Source organism: Uloborus diversus, chromosome 6, assembly GCF_026930045.1.
Source record: "Uloborus diversus isolate 005 chromosome 6, Udiv.v.3.1, whole genome shotgun sequence".
NCBI classification, from domain to species: Eukaryota; Metazoa; Arthropoda; class Arachnida; order Araneae; family Uloboridae; genus Uloborus; species Uloborus diversus.
The window spans coordinates 67,739,793-67,762,678 of NC_072736.1; the positions used below are offsets into that span (position 1 = coordinate 67,739,793).

Here is a 22,886-nt window from a genome sequence, read left to right on the forward strand (position 1 = left end):
TCGGACGCTCTACAATTTACGGTGAAATCACATTGCATCAATGGAATAGGAATTAGGATTTCATATGCATCGGTCGCTATAGCGGAAGGGTCGCAGTAGTTGGAGGTCGTTCAATAGAGCGTTGACTGTATTAAGGGGAAAAAAATCATTTGAGTTTTGATGTCTTGAATTCTTAAATTATGTTTTTCGAAATCAAGGATTGTGATAGGACCCTGCTCGTTGAGTTTCTTGTTTCTACACATGGAATGGAAAGGAAATAGGGAAGAAATTCACTCTTGTCATATTATGACTGGTGATTTTCTAGATTAGGTGATACAACGGGTTTCCATAAAAAATAGGTAAATAAATAAATAAAAAAAGAAATGGTGATAAGGTTGCAGCAATAAATATCTGGTTATTGTGGCAAATTACACCCGTATGCTCATCTTAAAGATTAAATTTACAGTGTATACCTTTGTGATATTTTTATTTTTTATCAATCTTAAATGATAGGGATTAGTAATCTTGAAATTTAGTATTTAGATGAAGTTTTGCTTTTGCAGTTCATCTGTGTTGATGTTTTTTCCCGAAAAAAAAAAGTAATCCCCCCCCCCCCCCAACCTTCCAGTCTTGAAATGAACGCAAACGATTTGCAACCATGGCACGAAAATATGTCCTCTTAATGAATATTAAAACAGAGAGCTAAACTTAACTTCGTCGTGGTAATATGAAAAATCAGACCAACACCAAATTTACTGAGCTTAATAAGCAGTTCATGATTGCTCATAAAGCAACGCCAATTGGAACTGGTATTTCTACAGCCCTCGATCAAGATATGGAAAAAGCTACTAATTCATTCTGGGTAATTTTGTGCCCCTTAATTTTTTTTATTCTAATTTTTAATTTTTTTTCGAATTTAAAAAAAAATGAAGAAAAAACTATAAAGCCCAATATTGTTCTGCGCTAACGAGGTTTTTAAATCAGTTTTCTGCTGTACAGAAAATTGTACAATACAGCAAATCTTAAGTTTCTATTTGGTAGCTATTTTTTATTGCCGATTTGAAATTATTGAAATGTATTTTAATGGTTTTTATTTTATTTTTAAAATTTATTTTAAATCCATAGATCTACTTTACTTAACTTGCTTTTATTCCTACTCTGTATACATTTTATTTAAACTTAACTGAATTATTACTACCGGCACGTTTCAGTAGTAACTCTATCGAGTCTTCGCATCTTACATACAAAATCCCGAAGGAAAGGGGGAAAAAAATCTTATCTCAAGCAATGAATCATGACTCGGATTCCACAGAAAGAATAAGGTTATTAATTTGAAATAAATGTAGATGGCGTTTCCAGTAAGTTACCGTCTTGTGTTTAAAGTTACTCCTCTTCACGTAATTTTTCTTTGTCTTGGATGGAATATCATTAACCCTCCTGTTCGTTTTCACTTTAAGCAAGGTCAGGTTTTAGCTAGAAATAAAAAATCTTTTGTGGTGGAGTTAGTTCTTTACTCCAACCTACAATACATCACTGTCCATTGAAAGTCTGCCTTTTGCAACCCCTTCCCCTACGTCGATGTTACCATCTGTTATTTTAGAAACTTTTTATTGGTATTCCACAAACTTTCTCCCTTCTTTGCCGACTGCAGTGATTTGCATGCTCGCAAGATTCTTCTATCCCCCCCCCCCCCCACTCCCTTTCCCCTTTAGGGCTTTTTGATACATCGGCGAACTTGGTAACTAATTTTTTACTGGGATAATTATTCAGCTTGCCATTAAAGTTAGCGAAGTTATTTGTCGCATCCCCCCCCCCCCCAAGGTTGCGAGTTAGGAATATTTTTATTTTATTGAATAACATTGAAAGTTTTTTTTTTTTATGTTTGGATTTTATTGGGAACTAAGACGTTAAAAGCCTCCTTCCCTTTTCCAAGTGAAATCTTGATTCGAACTACTTTTGAAATCAAAAACTTTGATGTTTTTACACTTTGCCAAGAAGCAAGCAGAATAATCTTTAAGGTCTCTTATGTGAATGTTTATCCAAGTTGATTTGCCCTTTTTTTTTTTGATCTTTATTTTTGAACAGCAATCCTATTTGATTGGAGGAGGAGGGGGACATATTTTGAATAAGAAAAATTTCTAAAACTGCATGAATGTCAATAAAAAGCACCGAATCGGCCAGGAATAAAGCATCTAATAGGGCATAAACGTTACAAATTATTTCACAAGCAATGGTATTTCAAACTTTTACTAATGAATGAATTGAAAATACTACTGAAATCGTTTACTTTTTTTCATAACTAGCTGTACCTGCACTGCTTTGCCCGTAGTAGAAAATTAAAAGGTCATTTGAGGCAGTGAGAAGCAAAGGGATTATAAGTGGCAAAATTAAAAATTTGTAGATAACCAGTACACAAATCGTAGGTGAACCTCTCCTACACCTTGAGGTAAGCTATAGCACTAGTAGCCCTGGTAGGTTCTGTTATGCAGCATGATTTAGAAAAACTTTTCAATCAATGAAAGCCTACCTAGGACGTTATCTTTAAACGCATTTTACTCAAAACCTGAAAATGTCCACTTACATCCCTTTGCTTCTCACTGCCTCATTTGGTTCGCCTGTATATTTACAAATAATGAATGATGAATTTCTCGCCAATATGCTATGTTAATTTTCTCCTCCATATTATGGTAAATTGCTCGTCCATTAAATTGCTCGTCCATATTATGTTAAATTGCTCGTCCATATTATGGTAATTTACTCATCCATGTGATGGTAATTCGCTCGGTTTTGCTGCAGAGGAATTAAATCCAACTTAAAATTGGTATAAAAAAAGAACAAAATCCAAATTTCGAAAAATCGCTTCGAGGTGCACACCGTCATGCTACAAACTAATTTTGCCAAATTTCATGAAAATCGACCGAACGGTCTAGGTGCTATGCGTGTCACAGACACCCAGAATTTCAGCTTTATTATTAGTAGTAAAGAAGTGTTTGAACACAATATTGACAGATTCTAATTTCGACAGTTTCGAGGGGGCGGGGGGTCATGATCCCCATGACCCTCCCCTTGTATCCAGCCTGTTTCGATAAGCATTTTTCGGGAGACGGGGAGCGTGTCGATATTTTGTTTATTTATTTTCAACACAAATAGTAATTAGCTTGAATTGTTACCTTTTTCTCCCCTTCTAACTGATAATTCTATAATGAAGAGTAACATTTCGAGCATCGGACTTAAAACATTTCGATTAGCACATTTGTCGCATTGCTTATTCAATGTTGCATTTGATCTTTTAGTTCTTGTGTCACCTGGAGAAAAAGATGATACCATTGGTTGACTTTTCTCGTAGGGCGCAGATTGAATCGATAGGCGCCTCTTCGTATGATTAATGGGAGTTTGACCGATGTTCAAAGCGTTTTGAAACCTCAGGGCCGATTTTCCTGAGCATTATTTTTATGTACTCAGGTCGCATGATCGATGACTTTTATCGCTTTCCCCGCTCGGATTCTTGGGTAAACTTTCCACATTAGCTGCTTGAATCTGAAGAGGCATTAGTAAAGCCTTTGAAACTTAAATCATATTTCATTGGAATTCTGGAAATTTTGACAGCTTTGAATTTGGCTGGGGTTGATAGAAAGACGGACGTATGGACTGGTTCGATTCCGTCGGGTGCATTAAATTCGAGAGTGGCTCGTTAAAGTTGGGCTGTGTGGAATATCTTCGCAGCTTAAATATTTGCTAGTGCAACTGCCCAAAAAATTAGTTCGGTCAAGTTTGATATGACAAGTAGAACGTCAGAAATCCGAAAGGTCAAAAATCCGAACGTCCGAAATCCGAAGCGTCAAAAATCCGAACGCAATTTACGTTCCTTCATGTTTAGTAAACAATGAGTTAAATTTTGTTAAAAAATGTAATTGCATGTTGGTAGCGTTATGTACTGTATTGTAGGTTATATGTACTTACATATTGAATAACCAATTTGATTAAATAGCACACTGCTGTGCAGGGGCGGATCGAGAAATATTTCTAAGGGGGGGGGGGTCAAGTTTCAAGGCCGGTACTATACCTCCTACGTAAAAAAGTATTCAGGGGTGCCCTTCCTCCAAGGTTTATTACGCACCCCCGCATATGGTAGGAGCACTCCTCCCTCAAAAATGAGATCAAAACCTTTTCAAATAATCCCGCCTCCTATAATGAGCGTTCAGTGGCACAGCCTGCACCATGGATAAAATTTCCTCAAATTTATTGTCATCAAGTCATATTTCTTTAGGAAGACACGCTGGTAACGTTACCGTAAACTTTGAATATATAACACAGCTATAAAATAGATGGGAAAAGTATACACTGACAACATGTGGTTTGAGGTGGAAGAGTGCTCTGAAAAAAAAAATGTTAAGCTCTTATATAGCAATGACTCTTCTTTCGAAAATGAATAAAAAAACTCAAAATAGCAATAGCCCAGCAAACGAACCCAGTCAATTCTTTGAGTTATGGCGCGATGAGAAAAAATTCGGATCTAAAAAATTGAATTTTAATGATAATCATAACAAAATTCTGGTCACAGGGGGGGTCAACTGACCCTTTGACCCTCCCCTGAATCCGCCCTTGCTGCAGTGACACATTTCCAAAACCGTATTTTCTTGGTCATTTTGGAAAATCCGACCAATTTAAAAATGCGAACAACCCATGGTCCTAATTTGTTCGGATTTTCGGCGTTTAACTTTACGTACGTTAAAAAATGTTATCGATGAAGTTATGTGATAGTATATTTTTATATCAAAGGCATTTACAGCGAGCTTCTGATTTTAGAGAACATTGTTATTAAAATAGAAGCAGATTATTCGGAGGGGAAGGGGGAAATACATTTATACAATGTAATAAGGGTTTGGGCAGACCTGAAAATAATCATTCACCGCTCGTCACCTGGGGACTAAGGGCCTTACTTGCGACTAAATAAAATAACAATCTGTCCACATTTCAAAAATCCTGCCCACTTCAGATTATGAATGCATCGATAAAGGCCATTTCTATTTTGTCGTACTTAAGTTTGTGATGTAAAAAGCATCCCAAGTTTTCAAATGGCTTTTTTTTTGCTTTTGAATGCTTATACAGTAGACTCTCGTTTTACGCGGAGGTTACGTTCCACGGAAATGCTGCGTAAATTGAGACCTAATACTAGTGTCAAAATAGGGTATTGGTTCCGTAGATAACAAAATACTTCATTATAGTGATAACTAATTGTATAATAAGTTTAATGTGTACTTACACCGAGTTTTATATACAACATGTATAAAGAAAACATAAATTAATTTCGTGTTCTGTTTATAAAGTGGAGCTGGCTATGATGGTCTTTTGGCAGTCATTAAGAATTTTTCTCTGTAATTCTTTGCAAAACGAAACCATGATCACTGCGTCATTTCTATGACAGAATCTTCCTCCACTAACAAATCAGAAAGATCATTTCTATTGTCTAGGAATGGCTCAAAATTTTCAATGTGAACGTTTTTAATTGTGCGTCGCCGACCTCGGTATCCTGATTGGTTTTGGCCTCCTTGTCACTCCTAAAAGCTCTTCTTCCAGTGAGTTCTGAACTGTGTGAGTTTAATAACTTAACTTCTGGAAAGAGTTCTGGAGCCAATCGCATAAAATGTCTCCGGTGACCCAAGCTCGATTATTAGCACGCCAAAATGCAGTTGATTACTCGTAATCTGCAATCTTAAGTAGTTTGGATTTTGAAAGAGGGGAAGTTTTTATGTTTGCATTGCCGCATCCGCCTAAAACCGAAACTCATCCGCGTAAAATAAAATAAAGGTTTCAAATCTTAAACCGTGTATAGTCGAAACCACGTAAAATAAACCCGCGTAAAACGAGGGTCTACTGTAGTTTTAAGACAAACAAATTTGAATACAATACTTATACTGAAAACAAGGAACTGAAAATTTTTAACACCTATCATAGATCTGTGGCTTTATCGCAAAAACATGCAGGTTTTCAATAAAATGTTGTTCTCTTGCATTCAGTTTGCTTTTAAAACGGAATGTTGTTTTCGTCTATATGTCAGTACTGGATAAACGATTTTTCCGAACCGGGGCAAAATAGTGCAATAGAAATAGGCCAAAAATCACCTTGGAGTCAAACAAATTGCAACTGAAATTATTCTTGTGGTAAATGGTACGTAATACACTCCTAATGAACATACTAAAAATATACATTCGTACTGTTGGGACAAATGCGTTTTTTTGGCCGCCATTTTGAAAATTCATGAAAAGAATTAAAAAAAAAAATCATTTGTGGTATTAAATGAAAGGAATTTTCATGCTAAAAAAGAATGAAACATGGGATACGAAAAGTTAAATGAAGATGCTAAAAACATGCATCTAGATTGTAGTGAAAAATGTGTTTATTTTTTATTTTTTAACCGCCATCATGAAAAACCATATATTTTTTTAAAAAAATCGTATGTTGTATTAAATGAAAGAAATTTCATGCTGAAAAATAATATAAAATGGGATATTTAAATTAAAGAGGGCAGAATAAAAATTTGCATCCGTACTGAAACGAGAAATGCGTCCCCCCCCCCGCCCCCCATTTTGAAAAATCATGGACAATTTTCAAAAATAAAAAAACAGCATGAGTGGCATCAAATGTTTAAGAATTGTGGATAACTTTGTGTCCGAGTATTTTTTTTCAAGAAGGTTGAATAAATACATTTAAAAAAACATTAAGTAGAGAGAAAAATCAAAATAATGAATTTAAAGGAGTTTTATAAAATAAAAATTCATATTATCAAAATAAAATCTCATCTTCATCCAAATTCAAAATGTTTCCTGTGTTTGTGCCGTTATTTCCACTACGGTTTTTACAAATTACCGAATATGGAAGTCCATATCGATGACATGTACATTTTGTAGAGTTACATGGTTCTTTTAGTGTATTTTGGCAAGTTCATTTATTTAGTTAAGAATTGATCTAGTGCTGGGCTCAATCGTGATATTGGTTGAAAGACTCCATCCACCAACTGCAATCTCCAAAATGTGGGATCAGGAGTTTGTAATGCAAGGTTTTCTCAAATAAATCCCTGCAAATGTACTCGACATACATTACATTTCGATGCATTTTGCGTTGGGGGTGGGGGCAAACGAGCCATGTCAAATTAGTTTTTGGCTGAAGCTATTTTATAAGGTATTAGTGACCTGTGTCGATGTTACCTCCATATTGTGACACAATAATCATACAACCAAATATTCCGAAGTAACATTTTTCGATGATCTGAAATGTCGTGCTCAACAGTCTTAAGATTTAAACCTTAAGAACAAAGGATGCTCGTGATAATGGATATTATTATTCCAGTTGTATTATTAGTTGGTTAATACGAATGCCGATGTTAGATTCAGTTTTAATAAATATATCAGTTGAAATATTTCTACTGTATATTCCTTATGGCATTTTAAGAAAACATAACAAGACTTTCCAACCAATAGATTTCTGAATGGCTTGAATGTCATGAACTTAATCAGATTGCGTAGCAAATTGTATTAAAATATTCATCTGGTGAGTCCCTACATTGACAATAACAGGGGACCCTCGGGGTGATGTATTAAAATATTCTTAGAAGAATGATATAGTAAAAGGATTAGAATGTCTGCATCATTCGCATCTACTGTCACGTGGTTTTCCTGGGCAATTTTTACAGCTTTTTTCACTATCACCGTGTTTGCGTCACCTTCCGCTTGAATCACAGAATGACCTCTCCTTTGACAAAGCGGTGTTTGTTCACAGAAATGGAAAGAAAATTATTTTTTCGAATGATTATAGGTGAATTCTTATCAATTACTACTTCAACTGACAACTGTTTCATGCGCAACATGTGCTCCATGTCTTTTATATTTGGTTTCTTATACCCATATTGAATACTATGGTCTCTTTTCCACATCTTTTGCTTTCATATGCTTCGTGCTGACTTTTATATCTTCTAATATTTTAGGCGTGGGTCATGGTAACTGATGAACCAATGCGCCACCATCATAAAAGTAGGAATTACTTTGATGCAGCTATATCGTATTAACATTCAAGGTATCTAATGATTTTGCCAATGAAGATTTATCTGTTTTTCTCATTTGCTGAGTACTATGGTCGAATAGTGCAGTTGGCAGAGTAGATAACTCGTAATTTAAAAATTCACTAGCATCTTGAGCGTTATTGTTTATCTTGGATATTTTTTCCATTGACATCAGCATTTTCTGCAGTAACTTAGTTTTTGCTATCCATCATTCCGTTAAAAATGTTCCACAAGCCACTTGAAAGAAAGCAAATGGATTATGGTCTATGAAGAATTGCATTATTAGCACTAGCGGTGCTAAAACAAGTTCATGCAAGCATATTTTTTTTTACCATTTTCTACATATTTCCTCTTTAAAAAAAACTTTGCTTCAAAAATCCGATTGATGTTCGTTTTCTGTGTGAAATTTACTTTTATTTGACACCACCTATGATTTTTTTCAATTTTGGAACAGTTGCTGATTTTTCAAGATGGCAGCCAAAAAAAAAAAGGTATGACTGGTGTATATTTTTACTATGTTCACTTCACTTTAAATATATCATACTATATTTCTTTTCAGCTTGAAATTTCATTTTATTTGATACCACACATGATTTTTTTTTATTATTAAATTTTTCCATGATTTTTCAAGATGGCGGCTAAAAAACCCTTTTTCGCGATAGTACGGGTGAATACTTTTTGTATGTTCACTTCTCTTTTAATATCTCATCTTTTATTCCTTTTTAGCTGAAAATTTTCTATCATTTGATCCCACAAATGATTTTTTTAATACGTATTTTTTTTTAATGATTTTTCAAAATGGCAGCCAAAAAGCATATTTGTCCCAACAGTAGGGATGTATATTTTTAGTAGTATGTTCAATAGGAGCATGTTACCTACCATTTCCCACAAGAATCATTTCTGATGCAATTTGTTTGACCCCGAACGTCTTTTCTACTGCACTAAAACTTAAAACTGCCTCCCAAACCCATCTCCTTCATGTTTTGTCTCCAGTTTCAACGAGGAAAACACAGAAACAGGAAACAGGGTGAATTTGCCGCCCCCAGAAGTTGCCGCCCGGGAAAAGGCATTGTCCGGCTTGCTCTCCGTAGATCCATCACTGCTGTATGGTTATTTGAATGGCTTTTAAATTCTACGCCGTTTGATTATTCGGAGAAATTTTGGCCAAAGCACAAAGCATAGTGAACTCCTACTAAAAAATATTAGGATGTGTTTATTATTATTTTTAAATACTTGCTCAGCATTTTTTCTTAGAATAGAACAACATAGTACCAAGTTTCCAAAATTTAACAATCGGACTTCCGGTCCCCTCTTCATTGTATGCAAATGTCAGGATTGTAAAGGTGAGCGAATCTGATCAAGAGCAATTAATGTGTCCTTTGGACGTCCTTCGAACAGAGAAGAGTTGAAAAGAATGGGTATTGTGTGTGAAAGAAAAAGTTCGATGAAAAAGAGAATCTAACAAATACGTTGCCACACCCCCTCCCCCGCAACTGTTATTTCCATTTCTATTCTTTCTGTCCGTAAATATTTGTTCTCCGTAAAAGTTCTGCTTCGATTCATCTACATTTGAATAGAAAAAAAAGTTCAAGGTACGGGTGAAAGGGATTGGTTTCGAAGAACAGAGTAACTAGTTCAATAAGTTCGCGGTTTTCCGAAAGGTAATGTAATTTCGACTAGAAGCGAATTTGCTGCCCGTAACCATCGCAACCGTTTGCGCTGTAAAGAAGGATTTGTTAGTTTTTTTGAGCTGGAATTTGAAAATTGACAGTTGAGAATATTTTACGCTGAAGAAACATGCATAATGAAGTCGTTTCCCAAATTTTAAAAGCATTTTTTCCGAAAGAGCATGTTTAAAAATATAGGATTTGACCATTTTTAAAATTATTTGACAAAGTTTAGTATTTTTAACAATTATTTTAATCCGTGCGCAGATTCAGTTTCATTTTATACGCTTCTGCACATGACATCACACGTGATGAAATGCCATTCACTGATGCCATTGGCGCAGAACGCAATATTTGATTCACTGCTGAATTATCATTACTTGGGAACGCGGTAGAGAGCAAGCAGAGCATTCAGCGCGCCAGGGGAGATGCGCCAAAGTGCATCACTTGTGACGTCGTAAAGACCACGCCCTTTTTAAAAAAATCGAACATTTTAAAAAATTAATTTAAAATTAAACGTTTTGAAAATAAAAGATTTTCCTCGCTCCTTGTTGTTCTTATTATTTTTATTTATTATTTATTTTATATTTATTTATTTTTATTTATTTATTTATTTATTTTGCTCATTCTATCAATTTTAGAGGCTAAAAGTAGTACTTTTGACGGATGGAAACAACCCCATTCTTTTAAAGATGACCAGTGCGGTCAAGTCTTTTAGTGTACCCTGGGCTTAAAATTGCCTCGATCGAGTCTCGGTTGTTCTCCACCATGTTTCTTTTCGTCGCTGTCTTTCCTGCAATCAATATATCCACATGCTTTTACAATTTTAATTCCCCTGCACCGTACATTTTACACTCAAATGGATCCAATTAGTGATGGTTCGGGAAACTAAAGTGCCGCAAAATTAATGATTTTGCGTTTCTGTGGTTATTTTGTCATTCATCATTATTATTCATCACTGCCTTTGCTCCCCAGAGGACAATGAATAACAATAAGTAAAATGTTCCATTTTCCAAATTCCAAACTTTAATTAAACTTTAATCATCTTTTCCGATAGGTAAAATAATTTTTCATGCATCTAATACGGGTCTGTTTGTAATTTATAACTGCTCCAGTTATTAAATAGGCTCCTTGTGAAGTTTAAAAAGTAATTGAATATTGTTTGAATTGTTGTAATTAGTTAGGCAATGAATTTGTTGAATAAATAGTTAATTGAACGTTGAATATAAATAGAATGGAATAAATTGGATGTTTGTGCTGTTATGTGGTGTATCTTAATTGTTGATTAACCATGTATTGCTGCGTTGTTTAGTTCATAACAAATTATTTCAACATTTAGAGTTAAAAGTCGTTTTTTAACTATGTTTATATTTTTTTAATGAGTAGTGAGTCACTATTTGAAAATCTTCATAAAGTTGATGATTTTATGAATTTTTGTGTTATAAAAAACTTGAATTATTTCTGTCGCAAGACGGGAAAGATGTGTGATAGGTGTAATAATTTTCTTTTATGTTTTTACTTCCTTTTACAAAAAAGAAAGTATTGTATTCGCGAAAAAATTTTCACTCAAAAATTAACCTTAATTTCCATTTTGGTCACCCCCGAATAAATGTTGAGTTTTTTGTTTCTACTCGACCACACGTGAATAAGTGTCTAAGAACGTATAGACACGCGAAATATTCATTTTGACGATTCCCGAGTTAGTTACAATGAGTTTTCTCGTGTCGTCTGTATGTACGTATGTGCGTATGTATGTCACATAACTCAAGAACGGTATGTCCTAGAAAGTTGAAATTTGGTACGTAGACTCCTAGTGGGGTCTAGTTGTGCACCTCCCCTTTTTGATTGCATTCTGGTGTTTTTAAGGGGGTCTTTTGCACCTTTTTGGGGAGAAATCATTGTAAATGTTGATGTAAACTCAAGTGGTGTTACAATTTGGCGGACACTTGGCGATATATCGCCAGTCTTTTGGTCGCCAAGTTTTGTCGCCAACTTGGCGACAAATTTGGTGATTTTTTTTTAAAACCTGGTTTTAATTTAGCCACTGTTGATGATATGTAGAGAGTAAACTATTGAATCACATTAAAATGACCAATAATGGGAAAATGACATTAAATTGGAGTAAAAGGAAATCATTTGAGGCACACATCAGCTCGTATAAAATTGAAATCTATCTGTATCTTTGTGTGCCCAAAGCAGAGGTGGATACAAGGGGGGGGGGGAGGACAAGTGCAGGGTCTTAAATCGTCGAACGATTGCAATAATATATTCGATGCATCATTTTTTTAAAAGTAAGTATTTAAAACATTACCACCTTTCATTGTTTATGCTATTAATTAGTACAGCTCATACCCTTCATGGTCCCTTTTTCCTGGCTGATTTAGTGGACATGATTGACATTCAAACAATTTTTGAAATGTTTCGTACCAAAAACCGTATATTCCTTTAGCTTGACCCCAGGGGCGGCATTTCAGCATTTCATTTGGGGGGTCGAGTTTCTTAAATATGTATTACTACAGTGTGGTACAAAACACACATTATCTAACAGGGAGTGGTCATAAAATCGGTTTACTATGAATAAAAATTTGTGTTTGGAACCAATTAAAATTTTGATTCATTTTCTAATACGTTATCGCACAAAACATCTCGATACTAAAGTTTTTATACCTCTTGGAAAAGTTTTAATGCATGATTTTTGGAATTCGGAAGAGCAGGAAAGCGTGTTACTTATCTGTCAGTGCCCAGTGTCGTGCTGTTTTACCAATACAACTAAATAGAACATTTTTTTGCCCATTGTGTTTCGAAAATAATTCTCTAACCTCCTGAGACAAAGAAATCTTTCTCTACTAGCTGAGCTGATAGGAAAAGTTAAAAAAAATAATTGAAGTAACAAAGTTATGTATGAAAACACTTTTTATATCTTGCTCTTCAAAATCACCCAGGCAACTTCAAAAATTGTGAAGGGCTTAATTTTGCATCATTGAATAATCTAGTCTCATAGGCGCTCTCAGCTTCAATGAGATGTCCTCTGCATCCAGCTCTGTTATTCACTATTCCAGACTGATGAGTCCATAACAAGGACGAAACTGCAGTCTCTGGATGTGATAACCGGTCTGTCGGTATATTGCTTGTAATTTTTCTTGCCTCGTGCTAAAAATTTTACTCAAAATTGAAACATTTTATTTTTTGTTTTCAACATCCAATCCATATAATATAGAGCCAACCCAGAAAAAAAATATCATCAAATCTTGTGTTAATTTCATTCGAAACTGAATTGATTACTTCATACAAAATATTAAGAAAACAATGTTTGACTTTACATCGTGTGCGTGGGTTTTCGTGATTTTTTTTTTCCGCACCTTTTTAAAATTGGCTCGGAGGAAGAATTTTTCGAAAGGTTTCACGATTGATTGAAATATGCATCTATATAAAATCTAGTTTCAGTTTCAATTGTAGATTGAACTATGGTAGTATGCTGCACAGATCAATTGTAGATGGAACTGTGGTTTGAATAGTCTGAAAATTAAGGGTAGTGGATTGAAGATGTTTTGATAGAGTAAAGCATTTTTCAAAAACTTTCCTCAATACAAACAAATTGAATAAAAATTCAAACAAAGTCATACATGGTAAAGGGCATGAGCTTTTTCACCATTGAAAGAATCGTTTTGCAATAAATCTTCCAATCGTCAAATCACTGCTTTGAAGTTATAGAGAAATAATTTTATGGTTTTAACTCGTGAAGACCATCTTCTGTCATTCCGAGATTGTATACTTATAGAGCGCGATAAAAGATATTTGTTGATATGTTTTTTTTAATTCAATAATCATATGCATTTTTAAGAAGTTTCTATGAAAGCATATAATGCATTGAGCAGCTGAAACGTGTTTCTAGCAGAAGAAAAAGATAAACACTCATCAAATAAATATACACTTAAAAAATGAGCGTAAAATTTATTGAATAATATCAAGGACTTTTCTTGTGAAAACCATGCAGCCACACCACTTTGCACGAGCCACTCATATTGAACATCCCATCGTTACAGTGGGCACACAAGTATGATATATTTAGCCAAAATGAGGAAATGTCTTCTTTAGTTAAAATTAACCATGGTTCTCTATCACTTTTCTATGTTCTGAAAAGGCCGGAAAATACTTCATGAATTTAAGTCATCATCCAAATAACGAAAAACACTTTTTCTATTCTGGGAATGCGTCGAGTTTCATCAAATATTTACTGAGAACCAGCGAGATTTTTTAAAATGAACATTGATTTCCGATTTACATAAATTGAATTCACCCATTTTCTATCATTCTGCTTAAAAAATTTGGGGGTGCGACCGCCCCCTCTTGACCCCCCTATTTGCCGCCCCTGCTTGACCCCCCCCTCCCCCCATGCTTGTCTGTATTGGCCCCTGGTCCCAAGGGCCTAAAACATGTTAGCGATTCATTGTATCGTGAAAAATGAGTTAACAATCACGTGATCACTGATAGCTTAATTGATCTGATTGCCTAATATAGAATTTCAATTTTTCGCCACGCTTCATTCGAAACTCTTTTTTGAATGACTTCTTTGACTCATCTCTTTTATTTATTTGAAGAGAAATTCGGTAAACTGCTTGAAGAGGAGACATAATTGCCCACTAATCTTTAAACGTCGTTTTTTGTCTGATAATAGAATGCGAGTTATCGTCGATTAATCACCATGAAGCAACCACGAACTTTTCTTTCCGTCTGATGAATGAACTGCAAAGAATCCGTCCTTCCCGGCTCACAAACTGCTGCCAACGGTTTGAAATGTACCAAGCATCTATCGCTTTTCTTTAGGCTCGGCTTGAATCGATGCATCATTCGACGATTCATCGCGCCGAACGCGATAATGACTGCAAATGTAAATGAAGCTCTGATATTTCCATAATTGTCTTACTCCACCCAGAAAAACTCTCTCTCTCCTTTTGCCAGGGCGTCCGCAGACTTTTTGTTTCATCTTGGAGACTACTGACTGAATTACGAATGAGTTTTGTGTGGCAAGGGCTTTAACGCATCGTGCGTTTGAATGCTCACGCTTAAGGCGTTCATTGATCCATCCGTGCCCTCTGGAACTCTTTTGTTTAACTCTTTATAACTAAATAACACTCGTTATCACTGTAGTTAGTCAAGCGCGACTGTAGTCATCACTCGGAACTCCAACGAAATGGTTTAACGTGTTTGTATATTCATGCATAATTCTGCTGCTGTCGCGCAGAATGTTTGCCTTTTCAGTGTTAATAAAAAATATATTCTTCGCGAGTTGCTGCAAAAGAGATTTAATCACATTTGAAGCGTCGATACATAAATGTTCTTTTTTTTCTCTCTCTCTCTTTTCTTGAACTTAAAGATCAAGTTCAGCAGTCGCCACTCGCCACGTGGCGACTGAAGAAAAGTGGCGACTAACATTTTTTCTATCATTTGCCACCTGCTCATTACTTGCCCCTACTCTGTGGCGTACATAATATACCCGCGGCGGGGGGGGGGGGGGCGCAAGAGGTACGAGGACGCACGCTCTAAAAAGTAACGCAATGTTCAAATTTATATATATATAAAAGAAATCTTACGGTGGGGGGGGGGGTGCACTTTTTTATCTTGCGAGGGTGTGGGCACACCGAAGTTCATGTGCGCTACTGCTGCTCACCACCTGCGTTATCGATTAACGTTAATATCATTATTAGTTACATTAACCTTTATTTAAACTGATAATTCTTTTTTTTTTAAATCAACCAAAACGAATTAAAAAAAGAAAAAAAAATACACACACGCAGAGAGAAGTGGTGACCAGGAACTTAGATATTGTTTTTGCAGAGGACATCGGAGAGTAAAAGTAAAAAATACGCCTCCTCATACATTTTTTCACAAATGAGTTTTCACGAAGTTCTTCTAAAATGAGTTTTAGGCTCCCTTACTGTTAATTACTGACTGAATAATTGATGGACGAATCGCGATTTTATGTCACTTTGAATCCTAAGCCAGTGAATTAAGCCCGTTAAATATATTCTTATTGACCTCTGACTCCAATGTTACTACGGCAATTTAAAAAATAGTAATTCAATAAAAAACAGAAAAATACACTGTTTGAAAAAGATATGCTCCAAATTTCATTACTTATCTTTATCAGTTCTTGACTTATAAGAGTTTGAATGCAAAAAGAAAAAAAAAAAAGAAAGAAAAAATCGGGGAAAATTTCACCGTGGAAAAAAAAAGCGCGTTTTAAGTTTTAAGTTAAAAATAATATTAATTAAATGCATGCAACGAAAATAATTATATTTTTCGTTCTAATTAAGATGGGAACAAGATTCAAACGTCATTTTAAGCAGAAAAAAAACGGAAAATATTTTTGAACGATAAAAAAAAAAAAAAAAAAAATGCAAACTTTGACGTTTTTTGTGTCTCGGACCCCCTTAAACGTGATTAACCTCGCTAACGAATCTTTTCATAATATCGTGTTCGTTCGGTTTCTTGATGATACACCAGAAATTAAGAAATATATTTAAGTGTGATTCAGAAATAAATTCGCAAAAGTTTTGATGAAGATAGTTGAGGAATATCGCTTCTTTTCCGAACACAGATCCTTAGAACAAGTTCGATAAAGCTGCGGTCATCTGGCATTCAAAAGGCTTTTATTCTCCGATCTCTCTCTCTTCTCTCTTAGTGGATAATGTTCCAAACTTCACTTATTAAGGCGGAATGCTATTCTAATTCCTTTGAAATTGCGGTCACTGTAAGCTCTTCATGTCAAGTGGAGTCCTGCATTTTAAAGGACAATTTGGCACAATGCCGCGGTCTTCCTACATCCGGGTGAATGGCGTCAGATATTATTGATCTGTCAGTCCCCCCCCCCCCCCCCCCCCTTATTTAAGACATGAATAGATTTTTTGACATTAATCCGGGTTTTTATGTTTACATCATTTTCTTGACAATTAGCCAAGGGAAAAAAAGCCCATTAAAATCTATACAGAGTAGTTGAAGATAAAAGTGGTATTGTGATATTTTTAATGTGATATGAACACATTTTGCTTATGTTTAACATAAAAGTGTTGACATCGGCGCCCATATGGGCGGATAAGTGGGGGCTCGCCCCCCCCCCCCCCCCTAGAAAATAGAACTTCCTTGCGTTTAGTACTTTTTCTTTGCAAAAATGTAAAAACATTTTTTTTCCAGCTATTAATGAGTAAGTTGTTAAAAATGTCAAATTTTAATAACTTTAATCTGTACTAAAATCGGTTTCTATGGAGAAAATATCTGAGCCCCTCCCCCTCCCTCCTTAAAATTTTGCTTATGGGCGCCCATGAGTGTTGATATATTGCTGAACCTGTTAAAAGTTTTTAAGCGAACTTTTCGATGTACTGTATATAACCCCATTGTTTTGATGTTGGGGTAGATTAAGATTGAAAGATGGTGCACAGTGCATGTGCGGAAATAACGATGTTGATTTACTGGGAAGTCCGATTGATTACCTCTTAATGAACCTTTTATTATAACAATTACACTTAATTATCCACGTGTGCTACAACATCGAAAAATTGTCACTTGTTCGACCCCTTTTTCTTTTTACTCTCGCTTTTGCTGTATCAATGGACATTATGTGGATTTATGACACTGATATGAATAAATTTTGTACCAGCGCGCCATTAATCATCTATTAAGTGACTCCTTTGATTTCATTATGAGTATATTTCCATTAAAAATGATTTGCGTGCAAATGGTATAAAATAAACTTGTATTTTTTCGTTAGGTTGTGAGTAGTTAGAAATTCCCTTTGACACACATTAATTAAAAATAATAATAACAATTCTTTTTGCTGAAAAATACCGTGGTTGTGGCCTACTTTTTCTTCTCCACTGAATTTATAAGGGAATATAAATGAACTATTCATATATTGAAAAATAACCTTCAATTAATTTGCAAAATTCCGATTTGTATTGTAGATTTGAGGGTTTTTTAAAAATTTATTTATTTTATTATTATTATTGTTATTTTTGAAACATGTAATCAAAGTCTTTAGTATTGCATAAATTAATTGGTAATTTCCATAATATCTAGTGTATATAAGGTGTTTTTTTTTTTTTTTTTTTTGAAACGTTGCAGCATAGAAAGCATGCTTCGCCGAAAACTGCTTGACGTATTTCAGATTTCAAACTTTTTACACACTAAATATTTCGATTATTTTGAAAGGTGCTTGCAATTTCATACATTTTACTTCTAATCAACTTTTTTTTTTGTTTTTTTTTGTTTTGTTAGGATTTGTTTACTTAAATTTTAGCTATTATCAGATTGCTGGTGTAGTTCATTATTTCTTTGAAAAATACTAAGCTTTAAGGGAGTAAACATTTATTTTTCAAATTATTTCATTTCTTTTTAATGTAAACTGGAAAATAAAGTTTTGTTTAACGATATTGTGTTCTTACTTATTTAGAATAATTTAAGATTTAATTGTAATGGTTCTTGTACTTTTTTTCTTTCAGATGATGAAACATGCTTGGGACAACTATGTACAGTATGCATGGGGCCAAAATGAATTGCGACCATTGTCAAAGCGAGGGCATTCTGCTGGCATCTTCGGCAAAACGGCGCTGGGCGCCTCTATTGTTGATGGTCTCAGCACCTTGTATATAATGGAACTTTTAGATGATTATCAAAAAGGTCGGGATTGGATTGCAGCAAATTTGAATTTAGATGTTGGGGTAAGTGTTACTTCCTTTCTCGTATATTTCAGCTCAACAATCTCAGACATTTTCCAAGAATTGAAAAAAATATGTTCTTTTGATAAGAAAATAATAAATGAAATGAAAATACCAAAAATAAAGAACTGAAAAGCAAATACATTTACCTTTATCTACTGTTTGAGACCAAACCTGAACTATTTGGATTTAAAAAATTGTTAGTATGGTCTCCCATAAATAGGTCAAACAATGAAAGCTATATAATTGTTTGCAACTTTAGTTGACAGTGACATCACGACGCGAGGACCAAGCTTAGAGTTAAAAGATAAAACGTCACACTTACCAGCTACCTACTCTACCAGCTTCGCAAATAAGAGGAGATCGCCTCTTGTCTATGAGCTGCAATTAGCTGCCACATTTGATTCAAATGGGTGTAATGTTCCACGCTGCTTCACTCGTAAAATTGAAAATATTTAACAATTGACAGAAATTATGACAAAAAAGGGTTACATATGCATGGGTTTAACTAACTAATCTGATTTCTAAACTGAAGAGCATAATTTCGCCGAATATTGGACAAGGCACTAGGAACTATTTCCTTCGCCTGGTCTCAGCTTATTTCTCCATTGTCATGTAAGCTTGCAGTTGAATATAAAAACTTGAATTAAAGGGTGTAGTTTTAGGGGGGCCGCCCTGGAGTACTGTTCCCCCCCCCCCCCCGTAATTTACAAAACCTAGAATTATGGTAGCAAACTTAGAATTTTTTTCCATGAACTGAATGCCAAAATGGTTCTTATTAAAGACATAATTTGATGCTTTTAACAATGCAGGATAGAGTCTTTTATTAATGTTTATTATTTCTCTCCAGTAGCGAAACAGATTGTTTCTTTTTCATGAAAGATTATGAGAAATTTTTTAAATGTCAATCTTAGAATTTAATAAATAATAATAAGGAAAATTTCCGTGGAAGGGGTAGGGGAGTAAGTTTGTATAGACTCTTTTTAATGTTGCACCAATTTTATCCTAGCACTACCTTCACCTAGCTGTTGTTTGTTTGCCCCCCCCCCCCCCACTCAAAAAAAAAAAAAAGATGTCCTGATCAGTTTTAGTTCCATGAAAGTTGGGTACTAAAACGTACTTTAAAAAATTTTGGCATTGCTTAACATTGTTGGAATTTCAATTCGAGCAAAATTATCCCAAAATAATCTTTCTCTGAAGATTGTTTTTTTTTTCCTTTTTTTAAAATTTGAGTATATTTCATGTTCTATTTTCCTTTCTGCATGAACCTTTCCAGAAAATTATGAAAATCATAGTGGTTTCTAACTGATCAAAAGATGTAGTTGTCATAATTTGGAACGTAAAATATGATCTTAATTTACCACTTCTCTTTCTTTTCAGAACTCGGAAATTTCTGTGTTTGAAACAAATATTAGGTTTATTGGTGGTTTACTGTCTTGTTATGCAATGACTGGGGACGTGGTAAGTTCTAATTTTCAAAACCTTTGCATAATACGTATTGTACATCAACTTCAGTGTTATCATAAATGCTATACAATTTTATAGCTAAAGGAAATGAAACAATGGTGTAGTTTAATGATTCTCATAATTAATTAATCATAGGTGTAAATGCGATATAATATTAAACTTAATCACTTGTGGTTGGATTTTATTTCAGAGTTTAACATATCAGCACTGCAATACCGCCATAAAATCAAAAATTAAAAATTTGTCCTTGGGGCGATAATGATGGATGCAGTAACGCAGCCAGAATTTACCTTCTGGGTGGAGTTTTTAGTCATAACTGCCTGAAAGTATAAGTTCATGCATTTTAAGTAACTGCATTTGTTACTTCATTTGTCAAATCCCAAGGGTTCTGGGAAGGATTTTGACCCCAAAATAAAGCTCTAGACTAGAATTTCTAAATGTTTCTTACTGGCTAACACATTCACAGAAAATGGTAGCCACTTTTGCACTTTTGGAAGCCATTCAAAAAAAAAAAAAAATGCATGCAGTGAAAAAGTAAATAACCTTTATCTTTTCCCTATTAGTAATATCAATAACAAATTATCAGGTTATAAAACTCTACAAAACAAAGTTTCGCTGGATATATTTTTTAAAACAATATAACTTTGATTTAACGATACCCGGTTTAACTATTTCCTCAATTTGATGATACATTTCACTGGTTCAGATTTGACTGGATTGAATCCCGAGTAGCATCAACTCATCGGCCGTTCATCGAAATCCGATCAAACTTTGATCGGTCGATGATCGGCCGATGATCGGATTCCGATGAGTTTTCATCGGGAATTGCTCCAATATGTCTCATCGGCAATAGTAGAATCCGATCATCGGTATCCGATGAATTTTGCTCCCTATACCGATGAGATTTGGAGCAATATACGAGCAGTGTTTTTCCGAGGCGATGAATTTTGGATGAAAATACGATGAGATTTGGAGCAATATACGAGCAGTGCTGTTCCGAGGCGATGAATTTTGGATGAAAATACGATGAGATTTGGACCAATATACGAGCAGTGCTGTTCCGAGGCGATGAATTTAGGATGAAAATACGATGAGAAGTAATAACAACCGCGATATAGGGACAAGCAGGAGGAAAAAAAAAAATAACAGTGGGAAGATGGGTCCGCCATCTTGGATGATCACGTGACACTTCCGTCATCTTTAAAACTTTCAGAAGGGGTATTTTCGGATGACGTCATTTGGGACAATTATTTAATATACTTTAATTTCTTTTAATAACTTGTTTAGTTAATTTCTAATTTAACAACTTTTGATGAAAGTGATTCATGAGCTCAATCTAAGTCGCTTTAGCCGGGAATCGAACCTTAGACCTCTGGAATACGATATTCATACGCTAACCACTAGACAAGCAATGCTCTCTCCAAAGAGGAAAATAATGCATTAAATGGAAAATCATTTGTGGCGCCATCTATCGGGGGGCAAGGCCATGACAGATTTCTGAACGGAAAGTGAGAATTTTATTTAATGTGGCGCCAGCTAGTGAAGAGTCGGAGTCGATCATTTTGCTCGCAAACCGAGTCGGAGTCGGTAATTTTGGGAGTCAAATTGAACAGAATGGAATTGTTTTGGAGATAGAGAGAAATCATTCAAGAGTCGGAGTCTCATTTTCTTCGCAATTCAGGTAATCGGGATTGGAATCGTGGAGCTAAAGTTGAATTGATTTTGCAGCAAATCGGAGTAAACCCTTCCAAAATCTAGGAGTCGGATTCGGAGTCAAAGTCTCAGTCATTTTTCCTCCGATTCTCTACCCTGAATGTTGATCCGTATAGCCTTACGTTTGATCAATAGTCGGATATTCGAATAATAAAACTTATTCTATTTTAACAGTTGGGAGATTTCCAAAAATTTTAGATTGGGAAAACTTTTATCGGAAAATTTAACGACCTACTTTTTTAAGATGAAATGTAACTCGGCAAATTTTCATCGGAAAATTTGATCGTTACGATCTCTTTTTCCGATGAAATGTAGCTCGGCAAATTTTCATCGGAAAATTTGATCGTTACGATCTTTTTTTCGGATGAAATTTCGCTCGACAAATTTTCATCGGAAAATTTGATCGTTACGATCTCTTTTTCCGATGAAATACAGCTCGACAAATTTTCATCGGAAAATTTGATCGTTACGATCTCTTTTTCCGATGAAATACAGCTCGGCAAATTTTCATCGGGAAATTTGATCGTAAGGATATAGTTTTCCGATAAAAAACAGCTCATCGAAAACCGTTCTCGGATTCTGATCGCAACGATATCAGCGTGCATTACGCGATGAGTTTAGGAGGAGTCGATGATCGGCCGAGCAAAATCCGATGAGTTGATGCTACCTGGGATGTCTATGTTCCTTGATTTAACAATATCCTTGGTTTAACAATAACTTTTTCCAGTCCTTTGGCAATTGTTAAATCAAGGTAATACTGTGTAAGGATATAAGCATTCAACAAAAGAAAATGTTTAAAAATTGTGAATGCAGTGACGGCGCTAGGCGGCGGCGACTGCCGATGGCCTCACTCAGATAGGGCCTCGCAAAATTCTCTGAAGTAAATTCTCAGAAGTTTTAAGAAATTTCCGTGTTTTCAATTGAAGCTCTTATTAAATACAACAGGCACAAAGTAATCAAAAAAGTGCATACAGGGGAGACTGCACAGCGCCAGTCTTAGCAAATGCAGGGCCCAATTCTGTCGGGGCCTGAATTTAAAATATTCAATAGCTACAGCTTATTGATCAGCCAACTCTATTCCCTCCACCCCCGTCCTATTTCTTTTCTTTTTTCTATTGTTTCCTACGTTCGTCTAAAAATAAGAAAATATTCAAAATGCTGCTCTTTCAAACTCCCCCCCCCCATACATACACACACACACACACACCAAAAGCATTATGTAGCATCTGAAATTTTGTTTCCAGGTCTTTAATTTCGCGATATTTCCAGCTTAAAGCCCCCAAATACTCAACA

At 35.1% G+C, this 22,886-nt stretch overlaps 1 protein-coding gene across 1 annotated transcript in view; it reads left to right on the forward strand.

The window, feature by feature from the left end:
* LOC129224096 (mannosyl-oligosaccharide 1,2-alpha-mannosidase IA-like) overlaps positions 1-22,886 on the forward strand; it is a 161,470-nt gene that overhangs the window by 108,996 nt on the left and 29,588 nt on the right. The window contains exons 2-3 of the mRNA XM_054858503.1: positions 18,198-18,416; positions 19,794-19,874. Of these exons, the coding sequence (XP_054714478.1) occupies positions 18,198-18,416; positions 19,794-19,874 (300 nt within the window). The remainder of the gene's footprint in view (positions 1-18,197; positions 18,417-19,793; positions 19,875-22,886) is intronic.